This window comes from Blennius ocellaris, assembly GCF_963422515.1.
Source record: "Blennius ocellaris genome assembly, chromosome: 1".
Lineage (NCBI taxonomy): Eukaryota > Metazoa > Chordata > Actinopteri > Blenniiformes > Blenniidae > Blennius > Blennius ocellaris.
Genome location: NC_137650.1, coordinates 26,158,751 through 26,174,945, shown reverse-complemented (window position 1 = coordinate 26,174,945; position 16,195 = coordinate 26,158,751). Strand labels below are relative to the sequence as shown.

The 16,195-nt window shown below is 40.4% G+C and overlaps 1 protein-coding gene across 1 annotated transcript in view; it reads left to right on the top strand.

Moving 5' to 3' along the window:
• The first annotated feature begins 1,252 nt into the window (after positions 1-1,252).
• Positions 1,253-16,195, top strand: part of mettl15 (methyltransferase 15, mitochondrial 12S rRNA N4-cytidine) — a 49,577-nt gene continuing 34,634 nt past the window's right edge. The window contains exon 1 of the mRNA XM_080501205.1: positions 1,253-1,427. Within this exon, the coding sequence (XP_080357331.1) occupies positions 1,341-1,427 (87 nt within the window). The 5' untranslated portion in view covers positions 1,253-1,340. The remainder of the gene's footprint in view (positions 1,428-16,195) is intronic.

Sequence of the window (16,195 nt, the reverse complement as noted above, 5' to 3'; positions counted from 1 at the left end):
TAGCCTTCTTTAGCCATGGTGGCCAAATGAAGGGGAGGGTTGGTCAGAGACATTCAGGGATTTCTATAATAATATTTGAACATGTCCCCTCACATGGTCAAAAGCAAATGTTTTGAGGTGGCAGAAACTAATGCGTCAATGAAGGGTGCACATTTTCTTTTCAGGCATTTCTATTGAGATTTGGGAGCATAGAATAGAATAGAAACACTTTATTATTCCCAGAGGGAAATCCTTTAAGTATTGCGCCATACAAAATAGAACATGCAGCTTAAATGGAAAGAAAGTTGAATGTCTAATAATACAGGATACAAATGTATTAAGTTTAAATATTAATATGTGCAACGCATAAAGGTGACTAATATACACACAGAAAGGATGAGACCCAAATACAGCAAGCACTATTTACAGGAAGGGGTTATAGACTCTTATGGCGGCCAATTTTAATAAATGAAATTTAGGTAATTCTTCCAATTAAATTATAGGCCATAATTCAACTATATCATTGAAGGTGAAGGAGCTCTGTCACAATGTTGACTGCCCAGTTGTTACGCTGAAGTTTTTGTTGCTTCCTCAGCAATGGTATAAAGAGTCCATATTCAAACCTTCACAATTGGTTCTAATTATAAGGGGTTTCAGAACAAATTCTGCTTTCATCCAGACAAAAGCTCTTTCTGGGGAGGCCTTGCACATTTCAGGAGGGCAATTTTGGATCACAGCAACACGGCTTAAGAGTAGAAATGTCCAGGTGCAGCATTGGCCTGCCCACAGTTAAACTTTTCACCAACATTTTATACATCGCAAAGCACAAACTCCTTCATGAAATTTCCAGGATTGTTTGGCAGTTCCAATTAAAATTTAGACAAGAATGGGGAAAAAAGTCTAACAAAGCTTCAGAAAAATCTTTATTTTGGTCCTCTGATGTTTTTTGACTGTTTATAACAAGAGGTGATGATAGACAAAGGCAAACATGGCATTGTCACCAAATGTACCGGTGTTGCTGCTAGCATTGCATTCTGCTTTAAATCTACTTCATACATGTTGTCCCAACATTTTTGGAACAGTCTGATTTCTAAATTAATAAAAAAGTTGAATTGTAAAATGCTCACTAATTGCTCCCCTCTCCCCTTCTCCAGTTTGGACACGTTATCCTCTCTGCTTATATTATCTCATCACTTTTTACTTTTTTTATTTCCCCCCCATAGATCATGATTTTTCACATGCCTCTGCATGTCAGCCAGGTGATAAGGAAAAATCGGACACTGTGGAGAGCATGGAGGACATTCAAGTTCAGCCCACTTTCTTCATTCGCTGGTCGTGGTTCTGAGGGCACATCTGAAGAAATGTCTGCTGTTTCACCTGAAAAGCCCCCTCACACACCCGTTATGCTCAAAGAGGTGCTTTATCACTTAGACATTCAAGCAGGGCAGGTATGTGTGCGCCATGCTTATCTGTGCAAGCTTTTCAAATTGTTTCTTGCAACATGTTAAATATTCATTGAGACCAAATGAGTCTGTTTGTGTATATTTTGTATTTTTAAACCTACCGTTATATTTCCATTAGAACCCCTAGAATGTGTTCCGATTTTAGGCAAAAGTGATGTGTGACTAAATTGAATCCCTAGACTGACTGTCAATGCTGATATTTGCAAGTGATTAGGTCATATTTGTATTTTCAGGCATTGTTACCCCGTCTGCCTTGGTTGCTGTGGCAATGGCACAAGCATGCAAACTCAGACAGAGAGGTGCCTCTTATGTCCTTATATTTCATCCCTGTGTGTCACAACACTTGAAAGTCTTTGCCAAGTTGTGATTTTAGCTTCAGTGCCTGCTCGTCAGTCTCGAGGAAAAAAAAATTACAAAGAGATCATCTTGATAGTATTGTACTGCAGTCTGAGGACAACTATTAGAAATGACCTCTTCACCGATGATGATTCTCCTTTTTTTTTTTTTTGAGATGCTTGTTGCTAAGGTAAAATTCTGCTCGTGCAGTACATAACAACTTGTTGTTATAAAGACACACATGAGTTGGACAGGGTGCCAGTATCTTGGCTTTCAGTTAATGTATGTACTACCAGGACAGATGGGCATGAGTCAAAAGCCTTCTGGTGTGGCAGGCAGCATAGGAGGGGACGCGATGCACCACCCTTCCCCTCTATATAATGCATGGTCAAGGCAGGTGGGGGCCATGGGTCAACAACTTAGTCAGGAATTGCGCCACTGTAAGGCTGTTGGCAGGACACAGGGTGCTGCGTCGCTCCTGCCTGAACTTTAGCACCTCTAAACTCCTCCGCTGCCCGCCCATTTGCCAACTGTCCCGAGACAGCTTGCCAATCAGATGCTATTAAAAACAGTTTGATAGATTTTTTTTTTTTTTTGTAGAGTGCATGCTGCAGACCTCTCTGCGAGTGAGTATCTGTGGAAATCTGTTACATTCAGAAATCGTGTTCAGCTTTTGCTCCCCTGCAGATGTTTGTTAATTTAGTCACATATGGAGAGACTGGTTCTATAATGGCAGCAACACCGCAACACGACCAGGACACATTTATTTCAGGTAAATATCCAACTTAAAGAAATCTGCAGCCTCTCACTCTCAGCCAAGCAATCTGACATGTTTCTGACAGAGCTGCCATTTAAGCACTGTAAGTTGTGATAGTTGACTGACGGTGTCACTAACAGATCTGTTGGGAGGAGGACAACCTGCCACTCACAGCAGACAAATGTTCAAATAATGAGTTCATACGATTTGGTGTTATTGTGAAAACAAGAAAATTATGAATATGTAATTGCTCTTGTTGAGTGTATGTATGGATGGAGTACTTAGGCGCTGATGGGTGTCAGAGCAAATACTGCCATTAAGCTGAAGTGTGTAAATGGAGCCTTTCAGTGCCCTGCTGCCTCCCACATAGGACGGCTGTCTGTTACAGTATGAGCAGGTAGCTAATTCGCCCACTATGGCTCACTGTATGTTTCCTTTTTAAAAATGGCTATCTCACTTACTGGCGTGTTGTATTTGTTTGCTGGAACATTACTAAGAGCCTCTCACCTCACTACAAAATTGGTGAAAGTGTGTGTTTTACTTTTCTTTGTTGTTGTGACGTGCGTCTTTGGGATTGGCAGCCGTTTTAGCTGTGTGGCTCGCAGGATAGTCAGACTGAAATATTTTGATTACGGCTTGTCATTTGGAATCTCCTCAGGATGCCTTATGATGACTTTGGTGATCCCTTGATTTTTTTTTTATGTGCAAATTTAAAAATCTAATGTAGGAGTATTCAAAATGTAGGATAATTAGCCTCCTGGTTACAAAGCTTGAACCACATTGCACATTGCTATGTTTTAGCCCAGCAGTCATTTTTTTTTTTTTTGAATGACATGTTTTCTCTTAAAGTTTTTAATGCTGAGAATGCATTTTGGTTGCTCCCTCACAGGGTTGTGACAGTGGATCACATGTTTGATTTGGCACAGGTTTTTACCCATAAAGTTCAACGTGAGCAGTTGGGGGTTTGGGGCCTTACCTCAGGACCCACTGTGGTGACCCCCTTGGCAGTAGGATATGAACCAGCAAGCTTCAAGTTATAATCTCACTTCCCCAACCGCCGCCGCCCCTTAATATTTTTCACAAGACACTATTGTTGGGACTCACAGCCAGTAAAGAGCGCAAACCTTCTTGACGGAGTTGGCTGCTTTTGTCGATGAGTATTTGTTAGTTTTGTATTCCACTTACACGTTTAAAAAAAAAAAAAAAAAAAAGTCACAATTTGTTTTAAAGATAAGATAAGCAAACAAACATAACTGTCTGAGACTTTAATTTAACTAGCTCCACGGTATTCATCTAGCGCAGGGGTCGGCAACCCATGGTTCCAAAGCCGCTTGCGACTCTTGTCCCTCTGCTGCAGTTCCCTGCGGTGAGCTGTGTGGGGAAAGATACTGATGAAGGTCCTTCACGATTTCATGCTCACTGCCACAGACGGTGGCAATTATTGACTTAACGTTAAATAATGACGATCTATACAACAACTGAATGACATTGAAAGCCACACCACTCACACTCACAGTTCTAAAAACCCTGAGCTCCCACATATAGAGTTAAAATTATTAAATAATATTGTAGCAGCGGGGGTCAGACAGATGACTCAGAACTCTCGCTCTCTCTCTCTCTCTCTCTCTCTTTCTCTCTTTCCTCACTTATGGACTGTTTGTTTTTTTTGTAAAGGTGAAATTTAATTCAGGCCAAAACTTTTTTCGAATAGATTGAACTGACTGATGCAGTGACAAATGCCTTCTTAGAAGTTATTTCACATATGTAGTCACTGTTATCCAGTGATTGATTCTTACCTGCTGTGCGGGAAGACCAGGGTTTGAGTCGTGACTGTTCGAATTATTTCGATATGTTTAGCTAATTTTCGGATAAAGTTGTGTATATATGTGTATATTTTTGTTTAAATGTTTGATAGGCTATTCCCAAACTTTTTATACAAAGCATAGAGGTTATATGCAGTATTATATGCGGTGTATTTTTGGTTGCCAAACTATGTTGAAACACACTTGATGATTCCCCAATTTTTGTCACAGCTCTACATTGATCAAAAGTTCTCGTTTTCAAAGGACGGTAAAGGTTCCTGGGCCCATAGTTGCCTGTATTTCCACTGTGGCTTGAAGAAGGATTATTATGCAAATAAGACTGATGATACTGGGAAAAACAACGAATGCCCTACGGCTTGAATCCAGTGGGGGCGATGTAGAAGCAGACCAAAGTAGACCAACAATAGATAGAGAATGTGGCATCCTCGTTTGACGTACTGTAAACACGAAGCAGGTTCAACGAGTGCGTTTTTGATCTCGCTTTGTAAACCAGTTCAATGCGACAGCAATGGAAATGAGAGAAGCTCTCGTAGCAAGGTGGAGCCAAAACATCGGAAATACTTGCGTCCACCTTTTGACCAGCGTACAATGGTGAGAAATGGAGAAAAACTATTGGCACACAGCTGCAACGTGTTTTTTTTTAATATGGTGAGTGGAATATAATACAGTAAGTATTGCTCCAATTAGATATATTCTGCACTACGGACCTGACCCCCAAAGTTATTTCAAAAGTATCACTACACAAACCAGGAACCTTCTGGCAGGGGTAAAAGAAATGTAGACCTTGGGTCCAGCGCTTGAAATGCACAAAGTTCCTGTGAATGCTCCTAGTATCTGGAGAGAGTCGTATAATGATATTTTAGGAGGGAGAGGGGGGGAGAGAGAGAGTTCAGGCTGCTCCCCTTTGGGCTCACCACAGTGCGTCATGTGACCAAATGTATGATTTGGCACACGTTTTACACTACGGATGCCATTCCTGATGTGAACTGAACAGTTGGGGCTTGTGGGCCTTTTTCAAGTGAGTGGTGATCCATTAGGACCGGGACATATAAGGGTCCAAATACTAACCATTATTCCTACCAGCCCTCGCTTCAATCAGTATTTTGTTCGTAGTTAGAGATGCTTTGAGGTGTCTGACTGTCATGGTTCTACAATTTCTGCCTGCCCCGCAGTCTGTCTGTATTTTCTCCTCTCCCTTTGTTTGTCCCTGTAGTCTGTAATGTGATTGGGCTCAGAAGGTCTGGCCCAAGTCCGGAACAGATATGTTCAATATGTTATTTATCCACTTATGGTTCCTGATGATGTAAACCCTTATTTTGTGAAATTAACAACGATTGTTTGATCACTCCACTCGTCAACATGTCAGAAGCTGTTTCCAGAGCGAAACAAAGAAAGGCACGAGTTCTCATTCTCTAGTAAATTCTTCTTTCTTTTTTTTTTTTTGACACACACTGAGCTTACAAAATGAGAGAGTGGAATAGCACATGCGGGGATACAAGGTTGCAAAATGGGGAAAGGTTTTTTTTTTTTTTCATTTTGATATGTCTGTTCAGGAAATTTGACTTTTGTTGGTTTTGGCAGCTCTTGGAATGACACAGAATTTCTCATAAGGGCGTTCATTGTTTCGACGGCGTGTGAAACAGCGTCACGGCATCACGAGTGATTGTAAAGGCTTTGTTTCCATTTAGTAGCTCGGTACCTGACTGCTGGTTCTTGACAGCATCTGCAGAATTTTACAGCAATTTATATAGCAAGACAACCCGACCTCCAGAAAGATTCAGATGGTATTTAAAATATAAATAAAAAGAGGAAGGTGTGCCTTACAACTCACATAAGCCCATATTTTATTCACAAACAACATTAAAAAACATTTTTTTTACTGGGTCAATAAACTATATTCCTTTCTTGAGAATTTGATGGCACTGTCATGTTTCAAAAAAGTTGAGATTGAATCATTCATCCCCTCCTGTTGTGACGGTCTGTAAACATCTGGGAAAAGCGGGGACTAATCGCTGAAGTATTTTGAGAGGAATGCCGTCTCCTTCCTTTTTATTATAGGTTTCTTACTACTTGAATGTCCTTGGTCTTCTTTGATGGCGTTTTAATTTTACGATGCACCGAATGTTTTCCATCGGTGAAGGGTCTGGACTGCAGATAAGACATTTCATCAGCATCTGGACTCTTCCTCTGTGAAGACACGCTGGTGTGATAGATGCAGTATGTGATCAAGTATTGTCATGGTGAAGTATACAAGGCCTTCCCCGAAAGAGACGCAGTCTTGACGGGAGCAGATGTTGTCCAAGAACCTCCACATACTTTTCAGCTTTGATAGCGCCTCTCCAGATGTGTAAGCTGTCCAAGCCATAAGCACGGATTCCACCACATGCCGTCAGAGATGCTGACGTTTGAGCAGTGTGCTGATAGCAAGCTAAAGGACACAGTGTTCATAATTTCAAAGGAGAATTTCAAGTTTTGAAGAGTTTATAAAGGCCATCTTTTTCTCATAACACACTTACAGTATCTTGCACAAAAATGTCTCCAGATTCTCTGATTCATTGTTATGATTGTCATTGTTACTTTTGCTATCATTGTTTAGGCATGTATCTTTGTCTTTGCATTCTTGCAAAAACTGATATCTAAATTGAGATAACCCACCATAAAAGGTCATTTATTGTTTGTTGGTATCATAGGTCAGTGCCGGGCCGGGCCATTTTGTATGGCGTTTGCTCGTTGTCCCCATATATGCATTGGTTTTCTCTGCCTACTGTGGTTCCTCCCATGTCCAAAGCATGCAGGTGAGCTTAATTCACTAGTCTGGATAATTGGCCATAGTTGTGAATCTGGGTGTGTGTGGTTGTAATATTCTCCTCGTGTGTTTGCCTTGTGTTGTCATTAGTTTGCTGGGATTGGCTCCAGCGCCAGGCGACTCTGAACAACGATGGAAAAAGCGATGCAAAAGATGGATGGATGGATGAATATTATAGAGTTCCCTTTTGACCTCATATTAACGATGCTGGCATGTACTATGAACAATGGATTACTTACATAAGCATGGGCGAAATATCACCTTTTTACTGCATAAAAATCAATCATGTTGTGGTGAAGCACATTTATTGAAGAGTAAAGGAATAAATATAAAATAAATGTGGATTTCTGCGCTGGGAGTGACTGACTCAAATTTATCAGGGGAACCGGTGAGAGCTGGAGGGGCTCAACTTGGCAGTACGCTAACAGGCGAGTTTAAAGTAAATGTGTATTGAAACTGGGACCATGAACTCCCTGTCTATTACAGCAAGTCAGTGCATTTAATATAGCGAGAAAAACAAGAGAAAAGAAATCTGCTGCGTTTTCAACGTCACCGTTCTTTCACAGCAGTTATACAAATGAGAAGTAAATCCGTCTTTAAATGTTTATTGTCACAATTATTTCTCTTTATATTTTGTTTCATAGTGTTGTAAACTATAAATGATTTTGAAAACCCCCAAAATATATATATATATCTATGAGGAGTCCTCCTCTGGCGCAGGTTGCTTGCGTAGGGGACCTCCTCCAGAACAGATTAATGAGCCATCAGCTCAGCATCCAGGGGAAAAGCCCTCTGCTGCAGGAGGAGAAACAAGCTGCCTACTCTTACATTTAAGCCTCAACACACTCCCTCTTGTGGAATTAATCAGGCCATAAATGGTAAACTCACCTTCCACATCAATATCCGGCTCTTTTCAGCAGCGAACTCATTTTGAACAGGTTCAGAACAATTACTTTGACAGTCACTTATTAAACTGTACCCTGCAGTTTTTTGTGGTGTACAACGAAGATATGCACACTCACTCTATATTCAATCATTTTAGGAGCATGCGTCATTATATATCTCATATCAAAAGCATCTGGCATTTCCTCTTGATATTTTATTGCCTGTGTGTTTTCTGTGGTTTCTGTTTCTGGGGGTAAACTGTCACCTCGAGTAGGTAGACAATTTCCCACTTCACCAAACACATCTATGGGTAATGAAACAAGAATAAACATTTAAAAACCAATAAAAGTGTACTCAAATAGTGCACCGAAAGAACTCCTGCAGTGTGAAGAAATTGTGAAAGTAGTACAAGAATTATTGCAAACTAACGTCGAGAGCAGGTGGTCACTGATGTGGAGCCTGCGTACCATAAATAGCTCAAACCAGGCTAGACTCATGATGACAATGAAAACCTAGCAAAAAAATACAGCAAAACAGGCAAACCACAAATCACAGGTGTTGCAGCTTGTTAGGTCCCCGAACCACAGCAGTCTTTGTCGAGAGCTGCATTTTTTTCCACCTCCTCTCTTATTTGGGTTATTTGGCAGGGCTGTAATTCGGACACATGAAGAAGCCTTCTGTTCTCTGGATAGATGGCCACCAAACACTCCACCAGCTGCGACTTCACAATGTTTTCGGGATTTCAGTTGTAAGAACAGAGCACTGACGAAAGAAGTAGGGCTCACTTTGGAGATATTGACAAGTAGGTGTGTCATTACCATTGGTTTTAACTGACATTTTCCATATTGGAGATAGTTGTGAATTTATAGCTAACGCGGCGAGATGGGGAGAAAGAAGTAGTCATGTTCGATGCAAATTATTCCTGCAGAAAAAGAAAAGGGTGTCCCTCCTTCTTTTAACACAGAGCGGAATGCTTTTTTTTTTTTAACCAGGCACAGAGTGTACCAGCTTTTAAAGAGCGACATGGATTGGTTTGATATGATCTTGTCTCTTAAAGTTTGTTTAAAGTCTTAAAGCTGAATTCCGGACAAACTGAGGTAAGAAATCAGTCTTTAGACTACAGAGCTCACAGTACAAATTGTACTGTGCGCTTCTGTGAAAGATTAAGAACTTTTAACTCATAAACATTCTATAAAAGCCATGTTATAAAACTGACAGATAGGGATGAAGAATATATGTATGTATAGTTTTATTCTTGATAAATTCTCTTTTTTTTCCCCCTTTACTTTATATGTTTCACAACTACTACTCAACATCAGGCCGGTGAAGTGCTGTTGTGAATACGAGCAAAGGTATGAGCTTGTCTCTGCAAATTAGTTAAAAGCCTTGAAGTTGCTGTTTGTGTTATGCAGCTGCAGCAAAGAAGTAGCTTTTAGAATATATACGAAGCACTTTACCTCATTAGTTTTCATCCAGAAGATGTTTTGATATCATCTCTAGGTGTGAATAAGTTAAGAAAAATAACAAATTTATTATATGTCTGAATGATTTTGGAATACTGGAATATTCTGGAATACTGAGATGGTCAATTTCAGAATATGCTTTGTTGAATAAATTTGATAAATGTGTGAATGAATGATTGTCATCAGAGTATTTTCAAATCGTGTCTTCAGGTTTGTATTTGTCTGCAATGAAACAACAAAGAGAACGGTTCTCCTATAAAAAAAAAAAGTATTTTGTTTTATATAAACACTGAAGATGTTTTATAGTCACGAGTTGTCAAGTTTCAACTGTGTCATCGGCCATGCACAATGCACTGAGGTAAATAACTGTTTGTTTTATGTAGAACAAGCATTGTATCGTTCTTGTCTTTACTTAATTTGCTACCATGACTTCTTCTGGGCCTTACTCGTGTTTTTTTTTTTCTCGTTTTTTTGTTTTTTCTTTACAGTCCTTTTTTGGGAGCACTGTGTAGTGAAAGAGGAGGCTGGTAAATAATTGATCTTTGTAATTAAACACTCCAGCCAGGGATGCTGGGGCTGATTGACGGCCAGATATTAGGCCCTTGTCTCGTAAGGTTGCAAGTTTAGTCTGAGGTTATCAGTGGCCAGAAGAGTCTTTCTCCCTCCCTGCCTCATTACTTTCATGAGTAGAACATTTCATGGTGGAGCGGTGGGGTGGGGGTGTGGTGTGAAGACAGTCTGGGACTTCATTAGCCAAATGGGGTGCTTCAGTCTACAGAGCACCAAATCGTTCGGCCCTACTGAGCAGACAACTCCGTCGTGGGTGCTTCACCACACCGTCCTGTTGAGTTGTTTTAGCCCTTTATGTCTTACACATTCTTCCGCTTCAGGTTTACTTGGAACAACAACTTTGACAAATAGAGGATCTCTTTGTTAAACCCCAGCAGATGTTGATAGCTTTTCCCTTCACTCATAGCCTTCAAAATGTGCCTGTGTCTCTGCGCACATGCATCCGTGCATGCTTGTGTGCATATGTGCAATGACAGAGAATGAAGGTGAGAGAAAAATCTCTTTGCAACGGATGCATACATCAAGCAATAAATAAATAGTGCATGACAAAGGGGGCGAAATGGAGAAGCTGCTTCAACATCAATTCCAGTGAATTATGTTAGCATATTGCTTTGAAAACAATTATTGAAATTCTGCAACTCGATACTCACATGCATCCAATATTGCTAAACTTGGTGAAAACAAAGTGGAACCCATTCTCGGTGCTGAATTGATACTATTACCGCAGGTTTTATTGCAATATTTACATTTGTTCCTGGTGTGTGAGTGTGAGTGTGAGTGTGGATATGCTAATCAGATACATGCCCTGTGGACAGCTGGATTGAGATGACTCATTCCTGCAACACATCTTCATTTGGTGTTTGTGTGAGGTCCAACTACATTATCTTAACAGTCTTTCTTTTAAATATGTTCAGGGTAATTATTTAACGAAACACTCAGTGCCTCTGCTATTTTATATTTATTACTGCTGTGATCTCGGTGTCATTTATCTTTATTGGCAATGACTTGGTTTTCTTTTTTTTTCTGATCGATTCTTTTTTTTTCTCTGAAATGGTTTTCACCTCGTTTCAATCTCTAAATTTGCAGAAATAAGCTATTCAGATGTATTTAGAGTTTCATTTAGCAGGTCTACTTTGTGTCCTTAATGAGGTACTTTTTCTATTTGCCTGAATTCATATCGTCGAGGTAAATGACAGAATGATTGGCATTAACATTCCAGTTTGAAATTTCCTTTTCATGCTTTTATTAACCTGTGGCCGATTTCAAGCTGACACTGGTGGGATGTAGACTCTCACGCTGATCTATCTCTGCGTATGTTCTTTCATCTCAATGAGCTTTATAAACTGCTGTTGCACCTTTTCTTATAAAAGTCAAAGTTGCAGTGACCTTATCTGTATAACCAACATTATCTATATTCCCTCGGCGTCCAGATGAAGTGCTGTTGTTCTCAGCTGGAGAGCTCCTGCTCTTTGCCTTCTCTGTTTTCCGACTAATTTGGCAGAAAAGATCATGTCCGCGCAGCACTACATGACACTACTGACCTAAACCAGTAACAGAGGTTTCCTCGCTTATTTCTCACTGCTCCCGCACCGTGTCGACCTGCTCAGTTCAGCCAGAGCATACTTGCATAGAATAAATTTTTTAAATGCCTGCTGGGTACTTCTTATAGACAACAGTGCATTTAGAAAGAAAGCTTTTCTGAGCACATTATTTCACACGTCATTTATTGTCCGCACACAACTCATTGAAACCCGCAGTGCATTTGACTCACAGCGCCACAGTGGTTTTGCTGATGAGCACCTGGAGGAAATATATGCACACTGGCTGCGTGGCCAGTTGTAGTAAATTTCAGTCTTGCTATGCCAGCTGTTTCTGCTGAGAGTTAACCCTCAGAAACAAACTTGCGTACCCTCCGGGCAGCCCGGGGGCTCCAGTGGCTGACCGCTACCCCTGAAAGGATAAAACAGTGATGATGAAGACTGAAAGCACAGAAGCCCCTGGTGGACATTCGTCCGAGTGGCAGCTCCAAACCCCAACCTTTGGCCTTTTCTACCCTCAATTCTGAATTTTATAACAACACGAACTGTGACACAATTAATTAGTCAAATATTTTTTTTTTTAAATGCCACCATAGTCGGCTGCAAACCAGGCCGCATCAGTTATTTGTACGAGTGAATGGAAATATTGTCCTTTTTGTGGCTGAGCCAGTGAAACAGTCACAGAAATAGTTACAAGAGTAACAAAGAGAGTGGATGTTCTGTGGATGTGTGCAACTTTTTTGTCCCCATATTTATTCAGTCCACAAGACTGAGCGAAGACCGAGCCAAGAGTTTTCATTGAATGGATATGTAACTCTGTTTACCGGTAAGGGTAAAACAATCCTCCATTCCAAACAGAAAAATGCTGACCTTGCTGTTAGAACTGATACTGGAGTGCAACCTTAGGGCTATTCTGCCTGATTCATTGGCTCATACCATCCCTATTGCTCCCTTCAATTCTGAGAAAATCAATAAGGAAACAACAAAACAGTATGAAGGGTGCCTATGTGCCCACAATGAGTCCAGTCACCTTTCCAGTTCTACCGCGTTGAAATGTGATGTGCAATCTGTGACCTTTCGTTTTGACAGGTATTCTACCTCCAAAGCATTGGGCGGACGAATGTTTGCATCCGTCGTGGGCATACCCAAGGCTTCTTTATCAGAATGCATACATAGTGCTGCACTACAAACCTTTCAGTTGACATCACCCCCTCCCCCGAGCCACCTCTATAGTCCCCACCCCATTGCCTAGTTCCTTTCACTTCATATATTGTCAACCCAGTCTGCAAACTACCGGAAGCATCTTCTTAAATGCCTCTAGATGCCTTTTCCCTATTACCAAGCCTTCTACCATGTAGCCCTCATTTAGCGTGACTCGTCTTTGCACTCCCTAATGGACTTGGCCCTGTTCTTCTTTTGTCTTCCTTTAGTGCCATGAAATTCACCTTCAGGAGAGAAAGCCATCTTTCCTGATGCTTCTTTACATTTTGTGAATATAGTTAGACGATTCCACCCCCCCTCTTTTCAGTTTCCCTTGTGTTTTCCCCTTGGCTTTATATAGTTTGCATTGTTTCCTTGACACACTGTATTGACACTAGTGTCACACTTAAGAGAAATCCTTCAGAGCAGACGCCAATGAAGCGCGTAATCATTTTGAATAGATCCAGCGCATCATATTTGACCCTATTTCTTGTTACTTGTTAAGACAAAGATGCAGCCTTTTTGGCATATCTGTCAAAGTTTGTGGCATTTACTCTCTCATCGAAGTCGGCAATCTATATTAGCAGCCTTTTTTGGGGGTTTGTTTTCCAACAACTATGCTTTAATGGGCTTGACTGAATAACAACACATGAGGCCCTGACAACCAGAAAACAAGAGGTTTCCATTTTGAGTTGAGATGATCCTCCTGAGGAAAAACGACAGTGTTGGTTCGAGCTGCCAATGTTCACACTCAGTGCCACAGCTATAGGTAGTGTGACGCACGGGGCAGCAAACTGTCAAAGGGACGAGTGGCACTATATAGAGTTTCCTGTCACAGTTGAGAGCAGGGTTTGCTTCTCCTCTTCTACCCACACTCTACAGTGATTTTTTTTTTTTTCATTGTGAAGGTGATCTCTCTGCAATCTTTTTCTAGTAGTTGTTGTTGCCTAAATTTAATCACAACTTTCTCACCAGTTCTGTTTTCCCTGACCCTGATATCCCTCTAATTATAAAAGAGTTTTCTTTGCTGAAATTTCACCTGCCTTCACCCTGACAGCAGCAGACCAAACACTGCTCATATTATTTATTCATTTTATTCATTCATTCATGTTATTCATGAAATGCCGTGAAACACAATTGCGATGTATGTTTTTACAGCGTGGTGCTTTGACAGATTTGCTACTGATTTGAGAGCTACATAAACCTCAAGCTTCTTGTCTGAGGTGTAACGCCCTGGCAATGTTGCAACCTGACATGTCGTTTCTGGTAAAGCTCGGAGTGCACATTGATTGTGCCACATGAGTCAAACTACAGAAGCTGGTATGTCCCATCCTACGCTGGGAAATGGGGCAGTGATGTTTACCAGTGTGCAATCATTTGAAATAACACAATAATGCACTCATGCATGGCTTTACTTTAAGATATAATCAGCTCATGTTATTATTAGACATTATGTGTTCAGTGTATATATTATATACACATATCTGATTGAGTCACACCACATAAGTAGTATCTGCCTGTTCTAATTCAAATAGATTGATCTGTTAAAGGTTAAAAAAATACCATATTTTCTAGACTATATGTCACACTTTTTTTGTTCGGCCAATCATGCAACTTATACATCAGAAAACACTGGTACATACCATCTGGGACCACTAGGTGGCACAGTATGGCAACAGAATACTGATACAGTACCACCAAAAAGCATCCATTACCGCAGTCTTTAACTGACAGATTAAGTGAAATGTTGAGAAAAAGAATGAATAAAAATACACAGCAAAATTTGAACTAAAGACCAGAAAGTGTCGCGCAGCAAACGGAAACAGCGCAGCAGATTGTAGTGTCGAAGAACCTTAGGAACGGCTGAAATGCAGAGGAACTGTTACCATGATTTGGAAAACAAAGGCTAATTATGGGCTAAAAGCACAACAGCCAGAGATGGAGGAACAAAGTCACAGATGGGTTGTCAGACAGCAGCTTCATGGCACATGTTTTGACAGATTTAACTCATATTTTGTTGTGACTAAAACCCCCGTTTACATGACACGGTTTCAAGTGATTTTTTTTCATTTTCATCTTCTTCATTCATTTTCATTTGAAAAATCATGGAATCATTTTTCTTGGAAATAGCAGAAACGCTGAAAACGATGCCATTTTCATGTAAGGCCACTAGTACGTACTGTTGCTTGTTTGAGTTGGAGTGTTTTTGAAAAGTTGGGAGCCGCCGTCAAAAAGTTGTTTTCAGTGGCTCCGAGCCAAAGGACAAAACGCAACAAAAGAGTTCCATTTTCACATGAAAGCATTGTCGTGTAATCGGGGCCTTACAGTCCAGAAAATACGGTAATAACAAGAATATGCAGTATTTTCTTTTTTTTTTTTTATCTAAAAGTATAATCAAGAGATTGCCAGTGGAACAACAAGCAAAATAGATTTTGAAAATAAACGGGGTTCTAATGGTTTTTTTTGTCAACAAACAGGCCACTTGGTGGGGTAGTGATTAGCATTTGCTTCGCAGCTCGAATGTCCCTTGTTCAAGTCTGAATTTAGATGTTTTAGACTGTTGTATGTGGACTGCATGTTCTCCCCGTGTATGCTTCTTTTTCCTTTGGGTACTCCTGTTTCCCGCTGCAGACTAAAAACAAAAGTTCAAGGTTCATCGGTGTCTCTGAATTCACCGGAGGCATGACTGTGTGGTTGTGTGTTTCTTTGCGTTTGTCTTGTGACGGACCGGCGAGCTGTTCGTTGTGTACCTCGCCTTCACCCAATGTCAGCTGGGATAGACTCCAGCACCCGATGTTTCTCAATTTCAATAAAGCCGTTTAGAGAAGAGATAGGTGGAATAAAACACAATCAATGCGGGTTAACTGGGACAATTGTGATTTGACCAGTCAGAGTAATCAGAGTAATGAGGAGGATTTCACACATCGTAACCAGCTTGCCCTTTTTTATCAACCCCAAACTAACTGGCAAGACTGTGGTAAACATTAATTTGATTATCCTGAACAACGGACTCCCTCAGCTGCACACCACAGATGTAAGGTTGTAACCTGCATATAGTCTCCAAGCAGTTAAATGCTGGAGGCGCTAAGAATTTGTTTTTCCAAATACATTTTAAATCAAGAAGCCAGGCAAGCATAGGTGCAGAAACATTGAATATTTGTTGGGTGATTGAAGCTTAGTGCAACACATAAAAGACATGGGTCTACAATGAGAATATTTTACACTGTAAAGTTTTTTTTTTTTTCTTCCTATAACCACTGGACCTTATTATGCACCTTCAAATTTGACTCATGATATCACTCCCATTAAATTTCTTGTTTAGGTCTGCATTCACTTTTATGCAAAAAAAAAAAAAAATAAGAGAGAATCTTTTCA